This window comes from Cetorhinus maximus, chromosome 7, assembly GCF_964194155.1.
Source record: "Cetorhinus maximus chromosome 7, sCetMax3.hap1.1, whole genome shotgun sequence".
Taxonomy (NCBI): Eukaryota; Metazoa; Chordata; class Chondrichthyes; order Lamniformes; family Cetorhinidae; genus Cetorhinus; species Cetorhinus maximus.
Window position 1 is genome coordinate 82,513,703 of NC_135885.1, and position 24,974 is coordinate 82,538,676.

At 47.3% G+C, this 24,974-nt stretch overlaps 1 protein-coding gene across 1 annotated transcript in view; it reads left to right on the forward strand.

Annotated features, from left to right (window-relative positions):
- Positions 1-24,974, forward strand: part of LOC144682900 (ferroxidase HEPHL1-like) — a 123,938-nt gene that overhangs the window by 45,126 nt on the left and 53,838 nt on the right. Inside the window, exons 7-11 of the mRNA XM_078545770.1 lie at positions 441-580; positions 666-797; positions 3,154-3,365; positions 6,854-7,004; positions 24,532-24,744. Coding sequence (XP_078401896.1) covers positions 441-580; positions 666-797; positions 3,154-3,365; positions 6,854-7,004; positions 24,532-24,744 — 848 coding nt within the window. The remainder of the gene's footprint in view (positions 1-440; positions 581-665; positions 798-3,153; positions 3,366-6,853; positions 7,005-24,531; positions 24,745-24,974) is intronic.

The following is a 24,974-nucleotide window of genomic DNA, read 5'->3' on the forward strand; positions in this document are numbered from 1 at the left end:
GGGCGGGACTTTCTCCCACTGAGGGGGTGGTAGTCCCACTATCACCTTGTTTAGCCCGCCCACAGCGTGTTATGACTGTTGGGTGGCTTTCTTTCAGGTGAGTCAGCTACCGGCCGACTTTCCATCCGGCAGAGGCGCTGGAAATTCTAGCTCATGATATCTGCCGCTGTGAAGAAATGTAGGTGGGTGCATGGTCTGTTGGTGACATGTTCTCTGTATTTAACAACTTAACGCATCCTTTCCCAGCCCTCTCCTATCTGCCATTTGGGTGTCGAGTGCAAAGTGATGTTCAGGTGAAAGATCTTTTTGTACATCTCAACAAGTACTTCTGCCAGTACAAAAATACTTCCACGTGTTGTTGTAGGAAGAAAATGTAATCTTTAAAAAAAATCTTCAGACTTTTGGCAATTAAAGTAACGTGTCCTTTTAATTCTTTACAGTGATTCTGAGATTTTCTTCAAGAGAAGCATTGATAGAATAGGAGGAGAATACTGGAAAGTTCGTTACATTGAATATATTGATGAAACCTTTAGCACTAGAAAAAATCGATTAGATGTGGAGGAACATCTAGGAATACTTGGTATTATATATGATTTGCTTTTTAAAACTTTGTTTATGTTACTTGAAAGCAAAGAAATGATTGTTTTTATTCGTAATTTTATAAGGCCCAGTAATCAAAGCTGAAGTTGGAGACACCATTTTTGTTACATTTATGAATAATGCAAGCCGTGCCTACAGCATTCAGCCTCATGGTGTCAGTTTTACCAAGGAGTTTGATGGTACAAACTATGTTGATGGTAAGTTTGCATCACTTTCTAATTCTGAGTTTCTGTTTGTATAAATTGCGTTTCATTTAAAAATACTACACACAAGGGGCTGAATTTTCCACCCGTCGAGGGGGGGGATGTTGATGGGTGGGCGCATGCGGGCGTGCTTCCAATCGGTGCCCCCGATCGGAGGTGTGGCGCCATTTTACGTGGGCAGGCCAATTAAGGCCTGCCCGGCCTGACATCCGCACAGAAGCGCTGTGCACTCCCTGTGTGGGCGGTGGGGGGGGTTCCTAAAATTGAGAGTACGCTCTTTTGCGCATGCACACGAAAGAGCGCACTCATCTCCCTGAGGCTAAGTGCAGCCTCAGGGAGACCGGCTTCAAATGTTAAAAAGCTAAAAATATAATAATAAAATTTTCCTAATATGATCCCTCATGTGACAATGTCAGATGAGTTGGGACATGTTCATAATTTCCAAAAAATCTTTATTAAAATTTTTTAAACCCTACATGAAACCTCATCCTGCCCATGGATGAGGTTTCATGTTTTTTCTAGTTCCCACTGGGGCTCCTGGCCTGCCTGCCAACCTTAAGGTTGGACGGGCAGGTCCACTAATTACTGTAATTGCTCTGTCAATGGCCTCAATTGGCCATTGACAGGTCGGCAGGCGCACAACTGATTTTGCTGAGCCCCCGCCTACCTGAAAATTTAAATAAGACGCGGTGACATTGGGAGTTCCGCCCGACATCACCACGCGTCATTTCACGCTTCAGCGAGCGGGTCCCGCCCCCCCCCCCCCTGCCCCCACTCGCCAATGGTAAAATCCAGCCCAAGCTTAAAGTTCACACAATTGTTAATTGGAATCCATCCTTATTTTAATCTCCCTTCATCCCCATGTTGAAATTAAGACTATATTTGGCTGCTGAAAATGATCAGGGCCAATTTTTGTCATCTTATTGTCCTAATTGGGTGCTTGTAGGATGATCAGAGAGGTTGGGAAGTCTAACAGAAATCTATTCCACTAGATTCCTGCTCATTTTAAGCTTCAGTCTATCCAGTAGAAAAACCTGGGACAGGCATTCAAAGCTCACACTCAAAGCTGGTGGGAGCTTCATTGGCCCAAACTAAAGGGGACAGGGAGGGATGCTGTACCATTTTCTCCTCTGAGGAATTGCTAGCACTGAATATCCATGCATGAAAATCTGACAGGGTAGGGGCCTCAAGCCAACCTACAGGAAGGTTGGCCTTTAAGTGGCCCACAGACTTTAAGGGTAAGTGTATTGGGCCTTTTAAAGGCATTTAGGTGTTCATGAGTCCTTGCGCAAGTTTTTATTAAGCCCTGTAAATCAGGCACTACATCACTGAATTTCTAAGCCAACATCTTCTTTACCTGTGTAAATACAGAAAATAGGTTATAATGATGAACAACGTTGCGATCCCCATGGAGACTGATAACTTTTAAAAAGAGATGAATTTCCCTGCGACCAACGGAAATTACCGAAGGACCAGATCTCATTTTAAGACTTTTACTGTAACACACAAGCTAAAATCAACACAGACTAAACATTACTTAACATCTAGGCAACTAATACACCCAACAAAAGAAAAGATACTTTTGCACTAATTTACTGACACAATTGAGATATGTCTTACAAAATCCTTTTGCTGTGCTTCTGGCAGACATGTAGCATTACAGGAACAGTAACTCCCAGCTCTCCAGCAGGCTCACTTCTTCTTTTCACTTTAGGTCAAAATTTCCAATGTCCTTCAAAAATCATTCCACTGAGCAAGAGTTTTCCAGATCCAATTTTCACCAGCAAGGCCTTACTCAGTGACTCCCTGTTCCTTAACTCTCCAAGAGCCCTGTCAGTTCAGTTCTCTTCCTTTCAAACAGAAAACAAACTCTCACCAGCAGCCTGTTTCTCCACAGCAGTACCTTCTTTATCTCCCTACCTCTCAAAAAGCAGCTGTCCTTTTTTGTGTGATACTGTGAAAATGTGTTACCACTGTCACTTGACATTTCAATAGGTTTCTTCCCCCATGGAAACCAGATCACATGGACCTGTCTCCGAGTGGAGGTGGTTATCATGATCTATCCATCCCCCTTTTCAAAATGTTCTGTTTCACTTTAAGTTAAATGGGAAATTTTAAAACATAACAATCTTGTAAAGCACAACATTCATGACTGGAGGAACTCCAGTGTCATGTAGCACATTGATTTTTTTTAAAGACAGCCTCTTATGAGAATGCACTAACAGCCATATAGATCATTACGAATGACTTCATAATAAAACTATTGATTCAGGTTGCAAAGAAACATTTAATAATAGTTCTGTAAAAGATCATTATTTCTTTTTAATGTTGTTTAAATTGGAATTTTAAGGTTTTGAGAAAAATGGTTCCCACGTAGAGCCCGGTACATCCTTCATATACAAATGGACAGTACCAGAACACGTTGGACCTACAGGGAATGATCCACCCTGCCTGACTTGGATGTACTATTCAGCCACCAATCCAGTTGAGGACACCAATTCTGGCCTTGTTGGACCATTGATCATTTGCAGACAGAATATGTTAAATCAAGATGGTTCACAGGTATATTACATAGGAATTCTACTTTAACCCTTTTTAATTAAACATATCTATTATTTTCCATTATGTTTGTTGTTACAACATTTTTTCTTTCACCTCCTAAGACACGATGAACATTATAGGCTTATGTATTTTCCAGCCAGGGAATCGGGGGGAAACTCTCCACTGGTTGGAGTCAAACCTAGCACAAGAGACAATTGTTGCAGTTGTTGGAAGCCAATTTTCTCAGCCCCAGGACCTCACTGCAGGAGTTCCTCAGGGTAGTGTCCTGGGCCCAACCATCTTCAGCTGTTTCATCAATGACCTTCCATCCATCATAAGGTCAGAAGTGGGGATGTTCACTGATGATTGCACAATGTTCAGTAGCATTCGTGACTCCTTAGATACTGAAGCAGTCTGTACCCACATACAGCAAGACGTGGATAACTTTCAAGCTTGGGCTGATAAGTGGCAAGTAACATCTGTGCCACAAAGTGCCAGGCAATGATTATCTCCAACAAGAGAGAATCTAACTATCTCCCCTTGATGTTCAATGGCATTATCATCGCTGAATCACCCACTGCCAACATTTTAGAGTTACCATTGACCAGAAATTAAACTGTACCAGCCATATAAATACTGTGGCTACAAGAGCAGGTCAGAGTCTGGGAATTCTATGGTGGATAACTCACATCCTGACTCCTCAAAGCCTGTCTTCCATCTACAAGGCACAAGCCAGAAGTGTAATGGAATACTCTACACTTGGCCTGGATGAGAGCAGCTCCAATAACACTCAAGAAGTCTGAAGAATACGGACAAAGCAGCCTGTTTGATTGGCACCCTATCCACCACCTTAAACATTAACTCCCTCCACCACCAGTGCACTACATCTAAAAGATGTACTGAAGCAACTTGCCAAAGCTCCTTCATCAGCATCTTCCAAACCTGCAGCTTCTACTACCTAAATGGACAAGGGTAGCATTCACATGGAAACACCGCCACCTGCAAACCACACACAAACCACCCTGTCTTGGAACTATATTGCTATTCCTTATCTGTCGCTGCGTCAAAATCCTGGAACCCCTTTCCTTACAGCACTGTGGGTGTACCTACACCAGATAGACTGCAGTGATCCACCACCACCACCTTCTCAAGAGCAATTAGGGATAATCAACAAATGCTGGCCTAGCCAGCGATGCTTGCACCTCATGAAAGAGTATGTAAAAAAACAATCTCCAAAGTTTACATATAGACATTTATTGTGCTTATGCTACATTTATTTCTATACTAATATTAGGCATGTGTTAAATAGTTTATTTTAAATAGGTTAATTTATACATAGATATATTTGTGAAAGGCTGTGTTTGCCACTGCCACTCTGGAAGTGTGCATGCCCACTCAGCACCTACTCTGTCACAAAGCCCATTCGTGGTTTCTCCCACCATTAACTTCATTGCTGTGTGCCCATCATCTGCCGACTCCTCGCCACGCCGCTCACTGCCCCCCTCCTGGCCTTTCACCACCACACTCTCAGCCCCTTGCCTGGCTGCCCCACTTCCAACTCCTCGTCACTCCACTCGCTGCACTGCTTGCCATCTCCCTCCCAATCCCTTGCTGTCCTGCTCACTGCTTCCCTCCCAGCCCCTTGCTACCCTGATGGCCACCCCTCTCCTGATTACTCACCTCGCCATCGGCCAACCCCCACCCTTTTCCCTTGCCCGACTCTCACCACCATGCTCGCTATCTCAATCCCGACCTCTCACAGTACCTCTCCCAAACTCTTTGTGCACAGTGCAATTGGGAGTCAAATTCAAAATTAACTGCTTCTGTGCAGGTTTCTCAGGGGTTGGGAAACCCAACAGAAAAAGGGAGATAAAAATTGCCAGCTGAACCAGGTGAGTACATTTAAGACAGTCTTTGTAGACCAGCAGGAGCAGGAACACTTCCCCCGCCCTTCAAGGAAACTTTTGATCTCAACTGTGCCAATTGTGGCCTTTCTCTTCACCCCCAGCAGAATCACTGACTTTCCACCTTCTGATTATATGTGGCTGGCTCCGAGTTGCTGCCACTGGTTTTCCCTCCTGGCCACCAGCCATGGTCTCCATTTTGGCCAGTGGGCAGGCAGGAAACCAAACCAAAAAATGAGTTTGCTGAGCTCTTCTGCCATTTTCAAACTTCCTGTACTCTCCCCATCGCCATGTAAATATTGGAGCCTTGGAATCAAATGCTAACTTTTAGATAATGTATAAAAAAGTTTTAACTTGAGAAAAATATGCACTTAATTAACAAAGATGTGTCAACCAGCAATGGCAAGACCCATGACTTGCAGTATTATCTAGTGGATTAGGTTGTGAATAAACTGTCACCTCTGCACAATATGCTCGGAGGAGATATAAAATAAATATGTTATTGGTCTTGAGTGTTATTAATATTTTTACATTAATAGAAAATAAGCAATTAAATATAGTATTCAGTGAGCATATTGTGGAAATTACAAAAGTTGCTATGGTTAATTCTTGTGTATATGTATTTTTAATTTTTTGAAAAAAAACAAGAACATTGCTGAAGGATCTAAAATCTATGGAGCTTGTTTGTTTCCTTTCTCTAGAAGATTATAATTATTTGTAATTCCTTTTGTATGACCAAGTAATCTCATTTTCCTTTATGCAGTGTGAAGTTTGAAGTAGGGAATGTTGTATTGTATATCCATTAATCATGATTTTTTGTTTAACTTGTGTGTTAATGAATCTGGGGAGGCTGGTTTGCTCAGTTGGCTAGACAGCGAGTGTGTGGATTGGATTATCACCAAAAACATGGGGTGCGATGCCCATTCTGGTTGAGGTAGATTTGCAGCCTGCCTCCTCACCCTATCTTTATTAAAAAATCATGGCACTTTGCCAGTGGCTCGGCAAATAATCGCCAGGAACCTGCCCTCGGCCAGAGAACCCATGAAAAGGAGTTGCTGAATCTAGACACAGGTCATTAACTATTTGTTTCCAGTCCCTGCATTCTTCCAGGAAGGGGGGGGATCTTGTAAAAAAATTGCCCATGGCTTTTGAAAGCTCTTTATTTTGCGTATTATGGTTCCTACTTCTGAGAAGTGTCTTTTTCTGTTTTTAATAAATTAAGCCATACAACTCCACCTTTGTGAAATGTAGCCTTGTGTTGAACCAGTTTTTGATTTGACATTTCTTTCCTTTACCCCCCACAATATTATGAGGCATGCTCAATTTTCTGCTTGCTACAAATTAATCTGAATCAATTGTCATTAGAGTCGATCTGAACATGGTCATTTACAGCTCTGTCAAAAGTGAATTATTAATTCCACTGCCTTTTCCGGCATATCAGTCCAACCAGCCCCATGTCTTTAATCACCTTTACAGCAGCATGGTATAATGGAATTCAGTTGGGTCTCTGGCTTGGAGTGATACCAAATGTTGGTAGTGTGGAGGTTTCCATAGATTTCAGCTTGAAAGTACTCTTTGAATAAATGTCTACTTCTTTTTTTACAGAAAGACACTGACCAAGAGTTTTACTTGCTGTATACAGTTTTTGATGAGAATCTTAGTTGGTATCTTCCAAAGAATTTGGAGACATTCATTCAAAATACTTCCAACATCAATCAGGAGGATGAAGAATTTCAAGAATCAAACAAAATGCATGGTGCGTGACTGTCATGGGAATATGATTATTGTGTTTGAACTTTATGTTGGGGCATTGCAACATTCAGTAATGCATGATTGGTGACAATCTAAATTTTAAGCATTTTCATTTTGAAGATTTTTAGAAATACATTCATGGGATGTGGGCATCGCTGGCTAGGCCAGCATTTATTGCCCATCCCCTAATTGCCCTGGAGAAGCTGGTGGTGAGCTGCCTTCTTGAACCGCTGCAGTCCATGTGGTGTAGGTACACCCACAGTGCTGTTAGGGAGGGTGTTCCAGGATTTTGACCCAGCGACAGTGAAGGAACGGTGATATGTTTCCAAGTCAGGATGGTGAATGGCTTGGAGGGGAACTTGCAGGTGATGGTGTTCCCATGTGTCTGCTGTCCTTGTCCTCCTAGATGGTAGTGCTCGTGGGGTTGGAAGGTGCTGTCTAAGGAGGCTAGGTGAGATCCTGCAGTGTATCTTGTAGATGGTACTCACTGCTCCCACTGTACACTGATGGTGGAAAGAGTGAAGTTTTGTGGATGGGTTGTCAATTAAGCAGGTTCCTTTGTCCAGGGTGATTTTTAAAAATTCATTCACGGGATGTGGGCTTCGCTGGCTGGGCCAGCATTTATTGCCCATCACTAGTTGCCCTTGAGAACGTGATGGTGAGCCGCCTTCTTGAACTGCTGCAGTCCATGTGGTGTAGGTACACCCACAGTACTGTTGAGGAGGGTGTTCCAGGATTTTGACCCAGTGACAGTGAAGGAATGGCATTTTATTTCAAAGTCAAGATAGTGAGTTACTTGGAGGAAAACCTCCAGGTGGTGGTGTGCCCAACTATCTGCTGCCCTTGTCCTTCTAGGTGATAGTGGTCATGGGTTTGCAAGGTGCTGTCTGAGGAGCCTTGGTGAATTCCTGCAGTGCATCTTGTAGATGATACATACTGCTGCTACTGTGCGTCAGTGGTGGAGGGAGTGAATGTTTGTGGATGTGATGCCAATCAAGCGGGCTGCTTTGTCCTGGATGATGTTAAGCTTCTTGAGTGTTGTGGGAGCTGCACTCATCTAGGCAAGGGAAGAGTATTCCATCATACTCCTGACTTGTGCCTTGTAGATGGTGGACAGGCTTTGGGGAGTCAGGAGGTGAGTTACTTGTCAGACGATTCCTAGCCTCTGACCTGCTCTTGTAGCCACAGTATTTATATGGCTAGTCCAGTTCAGTTTCTGGTCAATGGTAACCCCAAGCGTGTTGATAGTAGAGGATTCAGTGATAGCAATGCCATTGAACATCAAGGGGTAATGGCTGGATTCTCTCTTGTTGGAGATGGTCATTGCCTGGCGCTTGTGTGGCGCGAATATTACTTGCCACTTGGCAGCCAAAGCCTGGATATTGTCCAGGTCTTGCTGCATTTGGACATAGACTGCTTCAGTGTCTGAGGAGTCGCAAATGGTGCTGAACTTTGTACAACCATCAGCGAACATATCCACTCCTGACCTTATGATGGAAGGAAGGTCATAGATGAAACAGCTGAAGATGGTTGGGCTTAGGACACTACCTTGAGGAACACCTGCAGTAATGTCCTGAAGCTGAGATGACTGACCTCCAGCAACCACAACCATCTTCCTTTATGTTAGGTATGACTCCAACCTGCAGAGAGTTTTCCCCCGATTCCCATTAACTCCAGTTTTGCTAGGGCTCCTTGATGCCACACTCAGTCAAATGCTACCTTGATGTCACTCTCACCTCTGGAGTTCAACTCTTCTGTCCATGTTTCAACCAAGGCTGTAATGAGGTCAGTAGCTGAGTGGCCCTGACGGCACCCAAACTGGGCATTAGTGAGCAGGCTAAGCAAGTGCCGCTTGATAGCACCGTTGATGACGCCTTCCATTTCTTTACTGATGATGGAGAGTAGACTGATGGGATGGTAATTGGCCGGGTTGGATTTGTCCTGCTTTTTGTGTATATGACATACCTGGGCAATTTTCCACATTGCCAGGTAGATGCCAGTACTGTAGCTGTAATGGAACAATTTGGTTAGGGGCGCGGGAAGTCCTAGAGCATATGTCTTCAGTACTATTACTGGAATGTTGTCAGGGCCCTGAGCCTTTGCATCTAGTGTCTTCACCCATTTCTTGATATCACGTGGAATGAATTGAACTGGCTAACAACTGGCATCTGTGATGCTGGGGGCCCCTGGAGCAGGCCAAGATGGGTCATCTACTCGGCACTTCTGGCTGAAGATTGTTGCAAATACTTCAGCCTTACCTTTTGCACTGATGTGCTGGGCTCCCCCATCATTGAGGATGTGATATTTTTGGAGCCTCCTCCTCCAGTGAGTTGTTTAATTGTCCACCATTCATGAGTAGATGTGGCAAGACTGCAGAGTTTAGATCCGATCCGTTGGTTGTCAAATTGCTTAGCTCTGTCTATCACTTACTGATTATGCTGTTTAGCATACAAGTAGTCCTGTGTGATAGCTTCAGCAGGTTGACACCTCATTTTTAGGTATTCCTGGTGCTGCTCCTGGCATGCCCTCCTGCATTCTTCGTTGAACCAGGGTTGATCCCCTGGCTTGGTGCTAATGGTAGACTGGGGGATATGCTGGGCTATGAAGTTACAGATTGTGGTTGAGTACAATTCTGCTGCTGATGGCCCATAGCACCTCATGGTTACCCAGTCTTGAGTTGCTAGATCTTTTCAAAACCTATCCTACTTAGCAGGGTGGTAGTGCCACACAATGCGATGGAGGGTATTCTCAACGTGAAGATGGGACTGTATCTCCCCAGGGATTATGCGCTGGTCACTCCTACCGACACTGACATGGGCAGATGCATCTGCGGCAGGCAGGTGGTGAGAATGAGGTCAAGTATGTTTTGCCCTTTTGTTGGTTCCCTCACCAACTGCTGCAGACCCAGTCTAGGAGCTATGTCATTTGGGACCTAGCCCGCCCGGTCACTATTGCAGGATTGTCATTGAGGATTGTCAGTATTTCTCTATGCTCTTCAGCGCTGTACTTGTATTGTGTGTTAGGGAACCTGTAACTAGTCTGCCAGAGAATGATGGCAGTAACACTCTTTGCACACAAGCTTGACTGTAGTCAAAGTGGAATTCATTAGTCTTCTGTATTGCTGGCAAATTTTCTATTGATTGGAAGGTGTTGGTGATATAAGGGGAACCATCTTTTTGAAATGGTGTGTTTCTCCCCAGTAGCTCAATGGGTCAATATCCCCTAAAGAGTACTACTGAGCCATGCAGCCTCAGTGACTCTTGGTTGATTCCTTGACCTTGTTGAGTTAGTTTCTTTCAGCCAGAACAACAGTTGGAATGCTTCAGCTGACCTTTCTGTCTCTGGGTAAGTGTAAGGACAGAACAGTCTTAAGTGTGATAGCTTTCCGGTGATCCATGTTTGATAGTGGAGGTGAGATCCCCATGTGGTTTAATGTGATCTCTCTTTCCCATGCCACACCTCAAAACAGTACACTGGCTCTCCATGTCTAAGTCTACACATGAAAATGGACACTGGAAGGCTGCCATCATCCGGTGAAATTGTAAGTCACTGTCTGGAGTAAAGGGAAGAGAAGTGGTGGAAAGGATGCTGGCAAATTGTGCTCTTGGTTTATCTGCACACAGCGAGTTGCAGGCCATCAAGAACTCTGCCAGTGCATTCCCTACAGTCCAGTGCATTCCCTACAGTATCTAATCTATACTAAACATATCTCCATGGGCCTCTTCACTACTTTCCCTCCCTCCCTCTGTGGGCTGCCTGTTCTTATCACCATGGGGTCTCAGGCTCATTTCCCATCTCCGCCTCCATGGTTGGGCCTTCAACCTCAGGCTATCCATTTATCTTCTTTGGCAACGTTTGCTCACTCTTCAGCTACTATCCCTGTATTCAGCTATAAATCCCATCCTTGTTCCCTATTAATTGCCCTTTGTAATCTCGTTTTAAAAAATCTGACAAATTTTTCAAAATGATTGTTTTTGGAATCATCAGTCCTTTTGTTCTGGACCTGAACACTCATTTAGCACTGTGGTAATTCAAAGCTATTTCACAGCATTTTCAACAAACTTCAGCTGCTGTTTTCTATCTTGTGCAGCTTTGCGCTTGCATCTGTGTGATTTCTGTTCATTGAAAATTTCTGTTCATTGAACTGAGTGGCTTATGTCATCACATTAGGGGCTAAAAATTGGTGGTTTCGGGCGCGGCTACCGTGATTCACGATCTGCCCTCATGTGGACTCATTGAAGTTCATGCTGCCTCTTCATTCGCACGATTGTAGCGTTCAGCAGAGTGTGACCTGCGTTTTTGGTTGATTAAACGTTTAACAGTAGGCCCAGCAACGTGCATGGGTACCATGTGTTCCAGTTAGCCTGCATCTCTTAAAGACAGCATGGCCCTCAAAAGGGAAGCTGCACTCATTACAAGGAAGGTGCTGCTGCTGCTGACTGCCTGCAGTTGGCTGCAAGTAAAAGAACAACTGGAACACCAAAGAGCGACGGCTCCCAGGTTCACAGATATGGCACTGGAGGCTTTAGTGATGGAGATTGACAGGAAGAGTGAGGCTATGTTTCTGGAGGGGAGGGGCAGGCACACCCTCTGAAGGAAATGGAAACAGGAGGCAGGGGAGGTCAACTCCTGAAATATTGCCCCAAAGACCTGGCAGCAGTGCCACAAGAAGCTCAGTGACCTCAAGGAGGTGGTCAATGTCAGTGAATGCATCTTTATAGGCGATCTCAAATACCACACCAGCAGCCTCTCATGCACAACATGCCCAATGTACCACACCATTATCACTCGTTCGTCAACAGTCAGGACACAGATCTAACAGATGCTCTACCTCGCCCTCACACACCTTCCAATGATGCCAGCCTCACACACACTTCTCGCAGCCTCCATAAACTGTCAGCTATTTGGCTATGGTAGGCATATCAGAAAAATGCAGTGTAACACAATTGCTGATATTTCACTTTCTCGCTCTCTTGAAGAAGGCCCAGAATAGAAGGAAGCAGAGCAGTGCCTGTGGGGAACAATGATTCCTGCGTCCCGGAATCCTATGGAGAAGCTGGCTGTCTCCACATCAAGCGACCAGCTACGACGCCATTGCATCCAAAGTCGCTGAGAACATTGAGGGTGATGGTATGTCCCTGCTTTACGCCCCTTTTCAAAGCAGGATCCTCTCATCCAGCTTTCATTCATGATGAGCAAGCTGCAGATGGTCGACTCCACTCTCTCTTTCCCTCACCCCAACCTTTCTCTTGATTTTCTGCTTTCAGATGCCCAAGAACTGCTGCTTGCCACAACAGCCTCAGGAGGAAGAGAGAGAGCAACAGCACAGCACTGATGAAGAAACATGATCATTGGATCTGACACTTGCAGCCACCAACTTAGTCACTCGCACTGCTCAAGGTCACAGACAGTTTTGCTGCAAGGAACTTAGATGAGGATTTTGATGGGGCGGCAAAGGTGAGAACACTGAACATACACACCAAAATGCATGATGCATTGACAGGCCTGCCACAATGCCTCCCGTCACTATCAAGGAGTATGGAGAAGTTGGCCTCAAATTTGCCTCAGGGCTTAGATCCCATCCTTTCCAGCATGGGAGTAGTGGCCTACTCCATGATGTCACTTGCGAACCTGACTGTGATGCAGCATCTGATGGCCGCAGATTCAGCTTCCATTGCAGCTTCCACCATTAAGTGGAAGCCAACTAACCTCTCAACACTGCAGTAGAAGCTCAGACTAATGTTGTTAGATCTACCGTTTCTGCCATGCAGACTCAGACCACTGCCATAGTGGCTGTGAATACCAGTCTGCGAAGGGGCTATGCAGGTTCTCACAGAATTCCAGCAACCTGTCCTCCAACAGATTATTAGGATTTCTGAGGTTCTGCCCTGGGGTTTCTGGCAGTGCCACCCTGGAGCATGAACCTGCTGTCCTCAGGATGACAGCATTCATGCTTCCATCGCTGCCACTCTGCCAGTGCCCTACCTGTTGCCTGTCAGCCAGCCAGCCGAGATTGCTGCCGCCCATGCCAAGGTTGTGCAGTCCCTCAAGGCCAAGAGCTTCTCCAGTGCATCCTGCAAGGCAATCTGCAGTCTCCCCCAGTGAAAGCCAGCGGCCTGCCACCAGCTGAAAGATGCTGCAGTCACTGAGATAGCACTTCATAGGAGCACCAGGCCAGGCAAATGCACCACAGGAAGTGGACAAGGTGTATCGTTAATTTTTATTTGTTTAATTTGATATGGTGTTGGAGAAAGATTTTATGGGAAGGTTTCCATTTGGTGCTTTTCATGCAGGATTTTGTCCAAGAGGATGCTGTGAACGGGTGTAAGAGATAGATGGGTAGGTGGGAAATAATGAAGCAATGGTGGTGAAGGGATAATGTCCTAAGGGAATGTCCAGAGTGAAGGGCTCCCTTATGCCCCCTCCTCTTCTCCTTGAGGTGGCCTCTGGATGCCTGTGACAATGGCCGTGCCCTCATAATTGTGAGGTGGTGGAGGTGGCAGCAGACCACAACGAACCTGGAGAGTAAAGTGTGGACCTTCCAAGCAGTCCAGGCAGTGGAGCTGCTGCTTAAGAATGCTGATGGCTTGCTCCATATTGTTTTTGGTGATAGCATGGGAGGGGTCATCAGCCACGTGCAGAGGACTTATCCCTCGTCTCCAAGCACTTACCCACTAGTTCTTCTTGGTGATCTGAAAATGGCAGGAACAGCCTACTGCCTCAGGGAGAAGGCATCGTGGTTGCTGCAGGGATAGTGAGCATTCACTGACATGATGCTTTTGATATGGTCACACAGCAGCTGCACATTAATGGAGTGGAAGCCTTCGCGGTTCTGGTACCTTTCCCTGTTTATATGTGGGGTCTGCAAAGCCATGTGGCTGCAGTTGCTGCTTTCCTGCATCATTGAGAATCACGCCACCCTGGAAAAACCACACGTCTGCTCATTCTGTTTCTTTCTGGTTAGAGTGAGTGGGCAATATCGCGTGATCGGTTTTACGACGGTGGGAAGCCAGTTCACGATCGGCCGTTCAGCCGCTGATGGTGGATCGCGTTTTCCGCCATCAGACATCAGGGACCTCATTGCAATACATCAGCATATCATCATCAGGCCAGCCCACCGGAATTGTCCCCCCACCCCACCCCACCATCGACTGGATCATCCGTCCACATTGGCAGGAAAATACGCTGACAGCACATAAAAGGTGTGCACTTGGCGGCCTGCACTGAAGGGAACTCGGAGGTGAGTTTACACAGTAACATTGTACAGTGCTCGTCAGGGTCGCCTGTTGGACTTCAAGCTTCAGGGGGGTTGGGGTTTAGGGCAGCCCTGCTGTTGAGGCAACTTGTGGCGGGGGGTGTGCGGGTAAAGGCAGCCCTGCCATTGAGGCGGATGATGACAAGGTGGGGGGAGCAAGGGCAGCCCTGCTGTTGAATATAATGTACAAGCATTTGGGGCGGGAGAGGGAAACGACCACGCATTAGGGAAAACTGTATAAAGTGACCATTCCTCTGCAGCTGAGACAGTTCAAGTGCAGCCACACTGACATGATTCGGGTCAGGTTCACTCAAGCAACACAGAGGCATCAAAGTACCACCAAGTGCTCCAGAGCTTCCTCACCCCTTATCCCCACCCCCAGCACAGTCTGCAAATTCATGAGCAATTTAGTGGACTGCAGATCAGCTGGATGACTGTACACGTTGTAAAATCTCCTCACTAAAGTTGGCCATGGAGCAGTCACTGCTGGAGGTGCTCACAGCCGCTTGCAATGTCAGCATCCTGGTTTGGAACAGTCTCCCCCGTGGTTCAAGCTAACAGAGCAGACATGCAGTGCACTAATCTCTGGCCATCCAAGTGGTGGCCAGCACTCTCCGGGAAGCGTTAAGGGGCTGCCACACTAACCAGGACAGGTTCTTCGTACACCCATGCTAACCATGTGTCTCTCTCTTTCATCCTGCAGCAGGAGTACATCAGGATCATGGAGCTTGGTGAACTAGCTGTATTGCCTGATGGCTTACAGAGCGTGAATACAATGGAGGAGAGAGCAACTGAGGTTCCTGGCTGCGCAGAGGCAGGAGCAGCAACCTCGGGAAGAAGGGGAGGCTGGGGCTCCTGCACATGCTGCCCAAGAGCCACAGGAAGCCATCGCAGGCCGGCACCTAGCGACACCCAGGGTCTGTAGATGCCACCTTTAATTCCTGCAGGTGACTGAGAACCAGTGTCGCCAAAGACTGTGCATGTCCAAGGAACTGGTCGGTCACATCTGCTACTGCAGGATTTGGTGCCATGGGGACATGGAGGGCATCCACTGCCAGTGGCCATGAAAATGACCATGGCGCTCAATTTCTATGCCAGTGGCTCCTTTCAGGGCTCCACAGGTGACCTCTGTGGGATATCACAATCCGCCACCCACAAATGCATCCGTGAGGTCATGGACGCCATCTTTGCGAGGGCACACAACTTTGTGCATTTTTCCCTGGACCAGGACAGCCAGGATGCAAGAGCGCATGGATTTGCCCAGATCTCAGGTTTCCCACAGCTACAGGGTGTGATCGACTGCACTCATGTGGTGCTCAGATCTCCATCACAACACAGTGAATGACATCAACCACAGGGGGTTCCATTTGCTGAATGTGCAGCTGGGTTGCGACCATTAGAAACACATCCTGCAGGTCTGCGCACGGTTTCCAGGGAGCGTCCACAACACCTACATCCTCAGTTGGTCACAGATCCCTGGAATCTTCCAGAGATCACAGAAGCTACAGGGATGGCTCCTCAGGGACAAGGGCTACCCACAGAGGACACGGCTGATGACACCTGTGCAGCAGCCTCAGACTGCAGCAGAGCGACGGTATAATGAGGTTCATGCTGCATCTTGCAACTTGGTGGAGCAAACCATTGGGATGTTGAAAATGAGGTTCCAGTGCCTGGACCTGTCTGCTGAAGCCCTGCAATACAGCCCACAGAGAGTGTCACACATCGTCGTCACCTACTGTGCCCTTTACAACCTGGCGCTGCAATGGGGAGATGAGCTGGCTGAGGAGGACATGGAGGAGCTGCACATCCCCTCCAATGAGGAGGACACCAATGAGGATGAGGATGAGGAGATCCTCAGAGGTGACAATGGCCGGGATGAGGCCCTCGCACTGGCCAGATGAGGCAAGCGCACTCGGGAAGCCCTCATAACTGCTAGATTTGTAGAGGATGATGACGACATACAGTGAGGTGACCCCGTAGATCCTCACATTGCATCCATGAATGTTTGACTCCAGTCTGGCTTATGGCAGTGCGAATACCCTCTGTGAGAATGCTCCTGCCATGGAGACATAATGGAGGCCCTAATAGTCATTCGATTGCAGGATGATGATGACATGCAGTGAGGACACTCCATAAATCTTCACATAGGCTCTGTGAATGTCTGACTCCTGTCTGGCCGAGGGCAGCTCGCTTGCGCTCTGTGATCAGGGTCAAATCATAGAGACGCAGCCATGAAACTTTAGAAGCATCTGATCCTTTGTCCGCCTTCAGCACCTGAGCCCTTCAGGAGCTGGAGCATAGCATCACTGGTCGCAGATGCTTGAGGAGATGGGGGCCAGCCCCACCTTAAAGGTGCTGAGAGCACACAGAGAGTATGAGAGAATTCTGTGGCACCTGCCCACTACATTCTGGCAGCAATGACCAGCACTGCTGAGGTGCAGGCATCAGTAATGTGTCCAGGGAGTCTGAGGCCGGACCATCACTTTGGTCTGAAGGCTGAACAGGAAGAGGCCCTGGACTGAGACACCTGCCTTTATCTTGTGCAGAAAGGTTTCACATCTGAGTGACAGGAACACTGATCATTAGAACAAGGAACCATAGGCAGGGAGACATTCTTGGGAGTTTATTGACAATAGTGAACATTATGTACAAGTGATTAACACCCATGCCCAGGCTGTGCAACTCATTCTCCTTAACTTTCCTAATCCTGCCGCTACTGCTTGGTGCTCCCCGGACATCCACAGCGGAGATGGGGGCAGCCTGCTGACTGCGACGCCCTGTCTGTGCTGACCTTCGAGGGTGTCCTCTGGAGGGCACCGGCCTGCTTTCAGGATCCTGCTGTGTGGCAGTGGCACCCTCCTCAGCCTGTGGAGCTGGAGCTGCTGAGGTCACAAGAAGAGGGGAGTCCAATGGGCCGGACAATCTTGGAGTCACCTGGATGGATGGGCCTGGAGTGTGCACCTGCTGATCCTCCTCTCTATGGGTGCCCGGGGGGCCCCTGGCTGACTCCTTGAAGAGTAGGGGTAGCTGGAGTGAGATCGAGCTGCCCGGCACCCCTCTCACGTACACACTGTTGGAGGCCAACTATGGCATCAGTGATGGAGTTAAGCCCGTGCAGCAGTGCAGGAGTGAAGTTCTGGACCAAGGTCTCCATGGCGGCTGCCATCCTACCAGTGTTGACCTCAGTGCATTGCAATGCCAGCGCTATCACCTCAGAGTGAAGGCAGACGGACCCTTTCATCGTGCCTTGCAATCTGAGGAGTGCAGTAGACATCCCTTCCTGATGTTCCTGAGCTTGCCTTTGCAGCTCCAGCAACTGTGACATGACCGAGTCCAGAGGCTCCTCATCTGACTCAGACTCAGCAAAGTTCTGGCCTCCAGCAGTCCTCCGAGTGTCAGAAACCTGGGAAGTCCCTGCCGTCACCTGCTGTGGATCGGATGGACAAAGTGCTCACCAGATTGTGATCCCAGAGCTATTCTAAAGCTAGGTCCCACCGAGGTGTGTGTCTCTGTGCTGGTGGAGGGTGTGGGTGAGTGCTGTGACGGGACTTCAGGGAGGGTGCCTTCAGATTCCTTTTCAGAGGTTTCTTCGGGGTTTGATTGGAGGCCCTGGGTCATGGACTCTGTCGGTTGTTTCCCAGTTGTGCCTGTGGAAGCAAGGAGAGATAATTAGTGCATGGCAGTGGCCTGTGAAACAGGACACATCACTCACAGTATGGTTGATGGATGTTGCACTGCTGGATCCTCACTTGGTTGAGCACCGCTGACCTCACTGTCAGCACAGGAACGGTCCAGATCCTTGCCGGCCAACTGGATGGCTCTGTTTTCAAAGTCCGTGAGGACCTTGATTTCGGGCGTTCCGCCACCGGTCTGTGACCTCTCCTTGCTGTTGTGTGCCAGCTTGTCCTGCAAGAATAGAGATGGGAAAAGTGTAAGCAGGATGCCTGCCAGGCCAGATGATAAAACATGCCTGGCATGTGTGGGTGATGAATGGTCCCATGGATGGGATGAGGACAATGACAGTGAGTGCGAGAGAGTGAATGGTGATGTCCTTTGAACTGACAGTGAGTGAGGGCCCTGTGGATGTGTGATGGGTTTGTGTGTGTGAGAGTCGAAAGTGATGAGAAGAGTGACTTACCCTGGCAGAACGGAGGAGATCACTCATCTTCTTTCGGCACTGAGTTGCTGTCCTATTTTGAAGGCCGTTGGCACTGACCACCACTGCCACCACCTCCCAAGCCAGGTTAGTGCTGTTGCTGCCCATCCTGCGGCCAGAGCCGGGGTAGAGGACATCCCAGCAGGCATCCATGGCATCCAAAAGGTGCTCGAAGGACGCCTCACTGAACCTGGGGGCTGCAGTCCTCTTCAGTTTCAGGGCCATGTCTTCCGTGCTGGCCTGGAAGCACTGAGATGTGTGCTTTCGGCTGGACTTTAAATATGGCGCCTGGTGTGATGCAGCAGCGGGGTGATGGCTGGCAGGTGAATGAGTGCCCACTCACCATGGAAATGCCGTGTTTCCTGGGAATGCATTAAGAATGTGCTGGATTTGGGACGATAAGGCATGAAAACCTGCCATCGCAGCCAGCGGGTAAAATGCCATTTTACCCGCCTGCTATTGCACTTAGTGCAAATCTGGGACAATTCTGCCTGATGCCTTTGTGCAGGAGTTTGACAGGAGGAGGAAGGTTCTCGTCTGGATGGGCCTACAGACCCTCCAGAAAAGCACTAAGAAGGCAAACGGAGTAAGTGGCCATAGCGGCCAAGCCAGGAATCTGACCCCAAAGATCTAGCTGCAATTCTGAAAGAAGTTTAATGACGTTACAGGAGTGGTCATGTTCAGTGAATGCATCCTGACATGGCAAGTCCTGTCAACTGCACCACATGCCTCTCACATTCCTTCATTCACCACATCCCCATTCACTTACCTGCCAGCAGTCTCTCTCAACCACAACTCATACTTGACATCCCCCAGCTTGCGCACACTGCTAGCTATTCAGCTGTGGTAGGCACGTTACCGAAACACATTGAACCATGCTCGCTGACATACATCCCTCTCTTTTGAAGGACAAGGCGGCCCATGAGAAGTAGATGCAGCAGCTAACCAGCAGGGGCAATGCAGAGCTGCATGTGCTGACCTCCATGGAGGAGACTGCTGGGAATAATTGGAATGGCTGTCACTGAGGTGTGGCTGAAACCGTTGAGGTTGATGGTATGTTCCTGCCTAATACACCTTCTCATATACCACTTCACCCTCATCTCGTAATCTGCAATTGTGCACTTCTTGCCTTCTTCCTTACTTCTCTCATCCCAACCCTGCCCTTGTGCCTTTAAGTTTTCAAATGCCCAAGAACTGCCGCCCGGCCAGCCAGTGTGAAGCTGAAGGTCTCGAGGGAGAAGAGGATGAGGAAGGTGAAACACAGTCACTCGGTCTGGCACTCGTAGCCACCCACTCAGATACTGGCACGGCATGAACTTTAGATGGTGACACAGAAACAGGATCTGTATGTGGTGAGTTATTGAGCTGCAGCCAGGGCAGAGGGGAAAGGATTGTGTGAATCCCAGCTCCTCATAGGGTGAGGTTGCCCACGAGTTCTGTGGTAGAGGACTCAGTTGAGGGAGATGGGGGAATTGTGATGAACTCCGCGCTATGCAGCGGTTGCACGGCGCTGGATGGCTCAGAGCAGCTTGGGAACTGGAGTGAGTTAACGTGGCTGTGTCTCTGAGGCTGCCAGCGGCACCAGGCACTCTGGAGGGGCAGAGTGAGCTGGTTGGGCTCCTCTTTTAGGCTGCATTTCCTCTGTGGTTGTACCGTCGGCTGTCGCACAAACGGGTATGTCACCTCTTCCAAAATGACCCAGGGTGTGTCGTGTAAACTGGTCCACGTGACCACTGTTTTTAAGAGAACAAGAAGAGGAGGGTGGCACAGCTGAAAAAGAAAAAGAAAGGAAAGCTGGATCCAGGAGGCCCAGCAGAAGTGCACCGTTGTGGTGAAGACCATGCCGCTGGAACTCGAGTTGATTGGGTGCTGCTGTTGGCTGAGGAGTGGAGGCTAAATCCTCGAAGAAAAGCAGCTGGAATTCTACCAGAGAAAGTTCAGAGCTTTGAGGGACTTTGTGGCTGAAATTAGTGTCATATATGCTCAGTGGACTGCCCAGTAACTCTATGAGATCTATCGTTGTTGTATTTGCTCTGTAATGTGTAATTTATAGCTTATATTGATTACAATTTGCTTGTTAATTCATGTTTTGTTTATGTTGATTTTGGTTTGTAAAAGTTACAAAAAGTGAAACCTTGTCCGTTGGTTTTCTCATTGGGATCTGTCAGTAAACTTAGTTCTTTTGGTTTGTTGGTCTTCACGGGGATCATAACAGCAGAGTACAGGAGAACACTGCTGAATGGGCACACAGAGATGCTTGGTGCATTGGCAGATATGCCAGAGAGTCTGAAGGTTATGGTCAAGGACCTTGGAGCCCGTCCTTTCCAGTGTGAAAGTGGTGACCAACTTCACCAAAACACTTGTGGCCCCAGCTGTGATGCAGTATCTCATGGCTGGTGCCTGCACTTCCTTTGCAGCAGACGGAGAAGCTGTTCAACGTCTGAGTGCTGAGTCTGAGTGGAAGTTTAGACTACACCTTGAAATCTCAGCTTGTTGCCATGCAAGTCCAGCTTGGTGGCACGCAGGCTTAGGCTGCTGCCATCATTTTTCTATTAAACTACAGGTGCTACAGGCCTGAGTTTTGTAGCTAATGTATTCTACAGTGGTGTCCCTTGTGCTTTGAAATGTATTAGAAACTGACCAGGCACAGCCAGTCTTTAGACGTATTACATGATTTGCTGAAATAGTAGCCTTTGAGCTGGTTTTCATCCAATCAGTGCCCATTTTATTTATGTGGATTCAACTTGTAAAACAAGCAGCAAGAGAAAAAAGGAAACAATATCACAGAGTAGGCAGATGAGGAAGGCCATTCAGCCCACCTTCCATCTATCAAATTCAATCTACCAAAAAGACCCTGAAGTTGCACTACAATAACATCCACTTGTTTCTGAAATGTTTCCTAATGATCCTAAAATTAAGTTTTGCCAGTTTAAATCTATGTTTCAGCCATGGCTTAGTTAGTAGCTTTCTTGCTCTGAGTCAGGGGTTGTGGATTCAAAAATCTGAGCTGACATTCAAGTGCAGTATTCTGTGAGAAGCTGTGTTTCTGATAAGACATTCAACTAAAGCTCCGTCTGACCTCTAAGAGTTTCTGTGGTACTATTTCAAGTTATTCTGGTGTTCTGGCCCATATTTATCCCTCAATCAGCATGACTGTAAAACAGATTATCTGATCATTATCACATTGCTGTTTTGGAGGGTTTGCTGTGTGCACATTGGCTGCTGTGTTTCCTATGTTAGAACAGTAACTATACTTCAAAAGTACTTCTTTGACTATAACAAAACAAAAACAGAATTACCTGGAAAAACTCAGCAAGTCTGGCAGCATCGGCGGAGAAGAAATCAGTCAACGTTTCGAGCCTTCATGGCCTTTGAAGGGCCATGAAGGCTCGAAACGTTGACTGATTTCTTCTCCGCCGATGATGCCAGACTTGCTGAGTTTTTCCAGGTAATTCTGTTTTTGTTTTGTTTTGGATTTCCAGCATCCGCAGTAGCTTTTAGCTTTTTGTTTTTTTCTTCTTTGACTATAATGTGGTTTGAGATGTCCTGAAGTTGTGCAAGGCACTCTATAAATGCAAGTCTTTATTTTTTCAGAGCCCCCTTCTACTCTAAAATAACATTCCAGGTGTATCTTTTTTAATTTTCTCAATAGCCTTAAGATCATCACCCAGATGCCTCGTTTCCAGGATGAAAAGCTAAAATTTCTCCACTCTTTCCACTCATCATTCTGGGGGGTCAACCCTCTGGCTCTTCTCTCCACTGTTTCCGATGTTTCATTATCTCTTGTGTATCTGAACGTGCGACTCATGGTGTGGTCTGAACAGAGCACTGCAGAATTTATATGACCTCCTCAGGCTTATATTGTCCAGTCCCTTCCCACCTACATCCGTGATTCCTCTGACACCTTACGTCACATCAACAATTTCCAGTTCCCTGGCCCCAACCGCTTCCTCTTCACCATGGACGTCCAATCCCTCTACACCTCCATCCCCCACCAGGATGGTCTGAGGGCCCTTAGCTTCTTCCTTGAACAGAGGCCTGAACAATCCCCATCCACCACTACTCTCCTCCGTCTGGCTGAACTTGTTCTCACACTGAACAATTTCTCCTTTAACTCCTCTCACTTCCTCCAAATAAAAGGTGTGGCTATGGGTACCCGCATGGGCCCCAGTTATGCCTGTCTCTTTATGGGGTATGTGGAACATTCCTTGTTCCAGTCCTACTCCGGCCCCCTCCCACAACTCTTTCTCCGGTACATCGATGATTACTTCGGTGCTGCTTCATGCTCTCGTCGGGACCTGGAAAAATTTATTAATTTTGCTTCCAATCTCCACCCCTCCATCATTTTCACATGGTCCATCTCTGACACTTCGCTTCCCTTCCTTGACCTCTCTGTCTCAATTTCTGGTGATAGACTGTCCACCAATATCAATTACAAGCCTACCGACTCCCACAGCTACCTCGACTACAGCTCCTCACACCCCGCTTCCTGTAAGGACTCCATCCCATTCTCTCAGTTCCTTCACCTCCGACGCATCTGTTCTGATGATGCTAACTTCAAAAACAGTTCCTCTGACATGTCCTCCTTCTTCCTTAACCGAGGTTTTCCACCCACGGTGGTTGACAGGGCCCTCAACCATGTCCGGCCCATCTCCCGCGCATCCACCCTCACGCCTTCTCCTCCCTCCCAGAAACATGATAGGGTCCCCCTTGTCCTCACTTATCACCCCACCAGCCTCCGCATTCAAAGGATCATCCTCCGCCATTTCCGCCAACTCCAGCATGATGCCACCACCAAACACATCTTCCCTTCACCCCCCCTGGCGGCATTCTGTAGGGATCGTACCCTCCAGGACACCCTGGTCCACTCCTCCATCACCCCCTACTCCTCAACCCCCACCTATGGCACTTCCCCATGCCCACGCAGAAGATGCAACACCTGCCCCTTCACTTCCTCTCTCCTCACTGTCCACAGGCCCAAACACTCCTTTCAAGTGAAGCAGCATTTCAGTTGCATTTCCCCTAACTTAGTCTACTGCATTCGTTGCTCCCAATGCGGTCTCCTCTACATTGGAGAGACCAAACGTAAACTGGGCGACAGCTTTGCAGAACACCTCCGGTCTGTCCGCAAGAAAGACCTAAACCTCCCTGTCGCTTGCCATTTTAACACTCCACCCTGCTCTCTTGCCCACATATCTGTCCTTGGCTTGCTGCATTGTTCCAGTGAAGCCCAACGCAAACTGGAGGAACAGCACCTCATCTTCCGACTAGGCACTTTACAGCCTTCCGGACTGAATATTGAATTCAACAACTTTAGATCTTGAACTCCCTCCCCCATCCCCACCCCCTTTCCGTTTCTTCCCCCTCCCTTTTGTTTTTTCCAATAATTTATATAGATTTTTCTTTTCCCACCTATTTCCATCATTTTTAAATCTAAAACTGTAATGCCCTGTCAGTCTTTCCACCCCACCCCCACTAGAGCTGTACCTTGAGTGTCCTGCCATCCATTCTTAATTAGCACATTCTCTTAGATAATATCACCACCTTTTACACGTCTTTGTTCCTTTGTCTGTGACATCTTTTGATTATCTGCTCCTATCACTGCTTGCTTGTCCCTACAACCACCCCCCCCTCAACTTCTTCCCCCCCCCACCCCCACCTTAAACCAGCTTATATTTCACCCCTCTCCTAACTTTACTCAGTTCTGCTGAAGGGTCATGAGGACTCGAAACGTCAACTCTTTTCTTCTCCGCCGATGCTACCAGACCTGCTGAGTTTTTCCAGGTAATTCTGTTTTTGTTTTATATTCTCCTGATCTGGCTTTATAGTTCAGCATTCTACTAGCTCACTGCTGAACACTGGTTGGGCATGTTTAGCATCAAGCCTTCTCAGACTCTCAGCTAAATCTTTAAAATATTGTGAAGCAGATTTATAGCCAAGGTTACATTATTGAAGCTATATGTTTCGGAAATGGTGAGTTTTTGGGAAGTACCTAGAATTTCTGGATTGCTTGTTTCCAAGGAGTTCTCCCTCATGATTTTGATGGTAAATGTTTAAAGTAGCAAATATTATGGAACATTTTTGCTGTGTTATAATGCAGTTATCATATTCATTTTCTAGCTATTAATGGCTACATGTTTGGTAACTTGCCTGGGCTGGAGATGTGCAAGGGTGACAATGTTTCGTGGCACTTGATTGGACTTGGCACTGAAATCGACATGCACGGAATTTACTTTCAAGGAAACACAGTCCACCTGAGGGGGACCACCCATGATGTATTAAATGTGTTTCCTCATACCTCCGCAACAGTCTTCATGCAGCCAGATGATATTGGTATGAGCTCTTCTCTCTCCTTCCTTCTGCCTCCAGTGCTAACATAATCGCTGTTGATCCAGTTACTTGTGCATTTTAACTTAATACTTTAAGGGTTAATTAGATAAATATTTCAAACTGAGAAAAAAAAATCACACCCTTTGGGGAGAGAGCAGGGCAGTGGGATTAGTTCTGGATTTCACTAGCAAAGATCCAGCAAAGGCATGTTATACCGAATGGCTCTCCCTTAT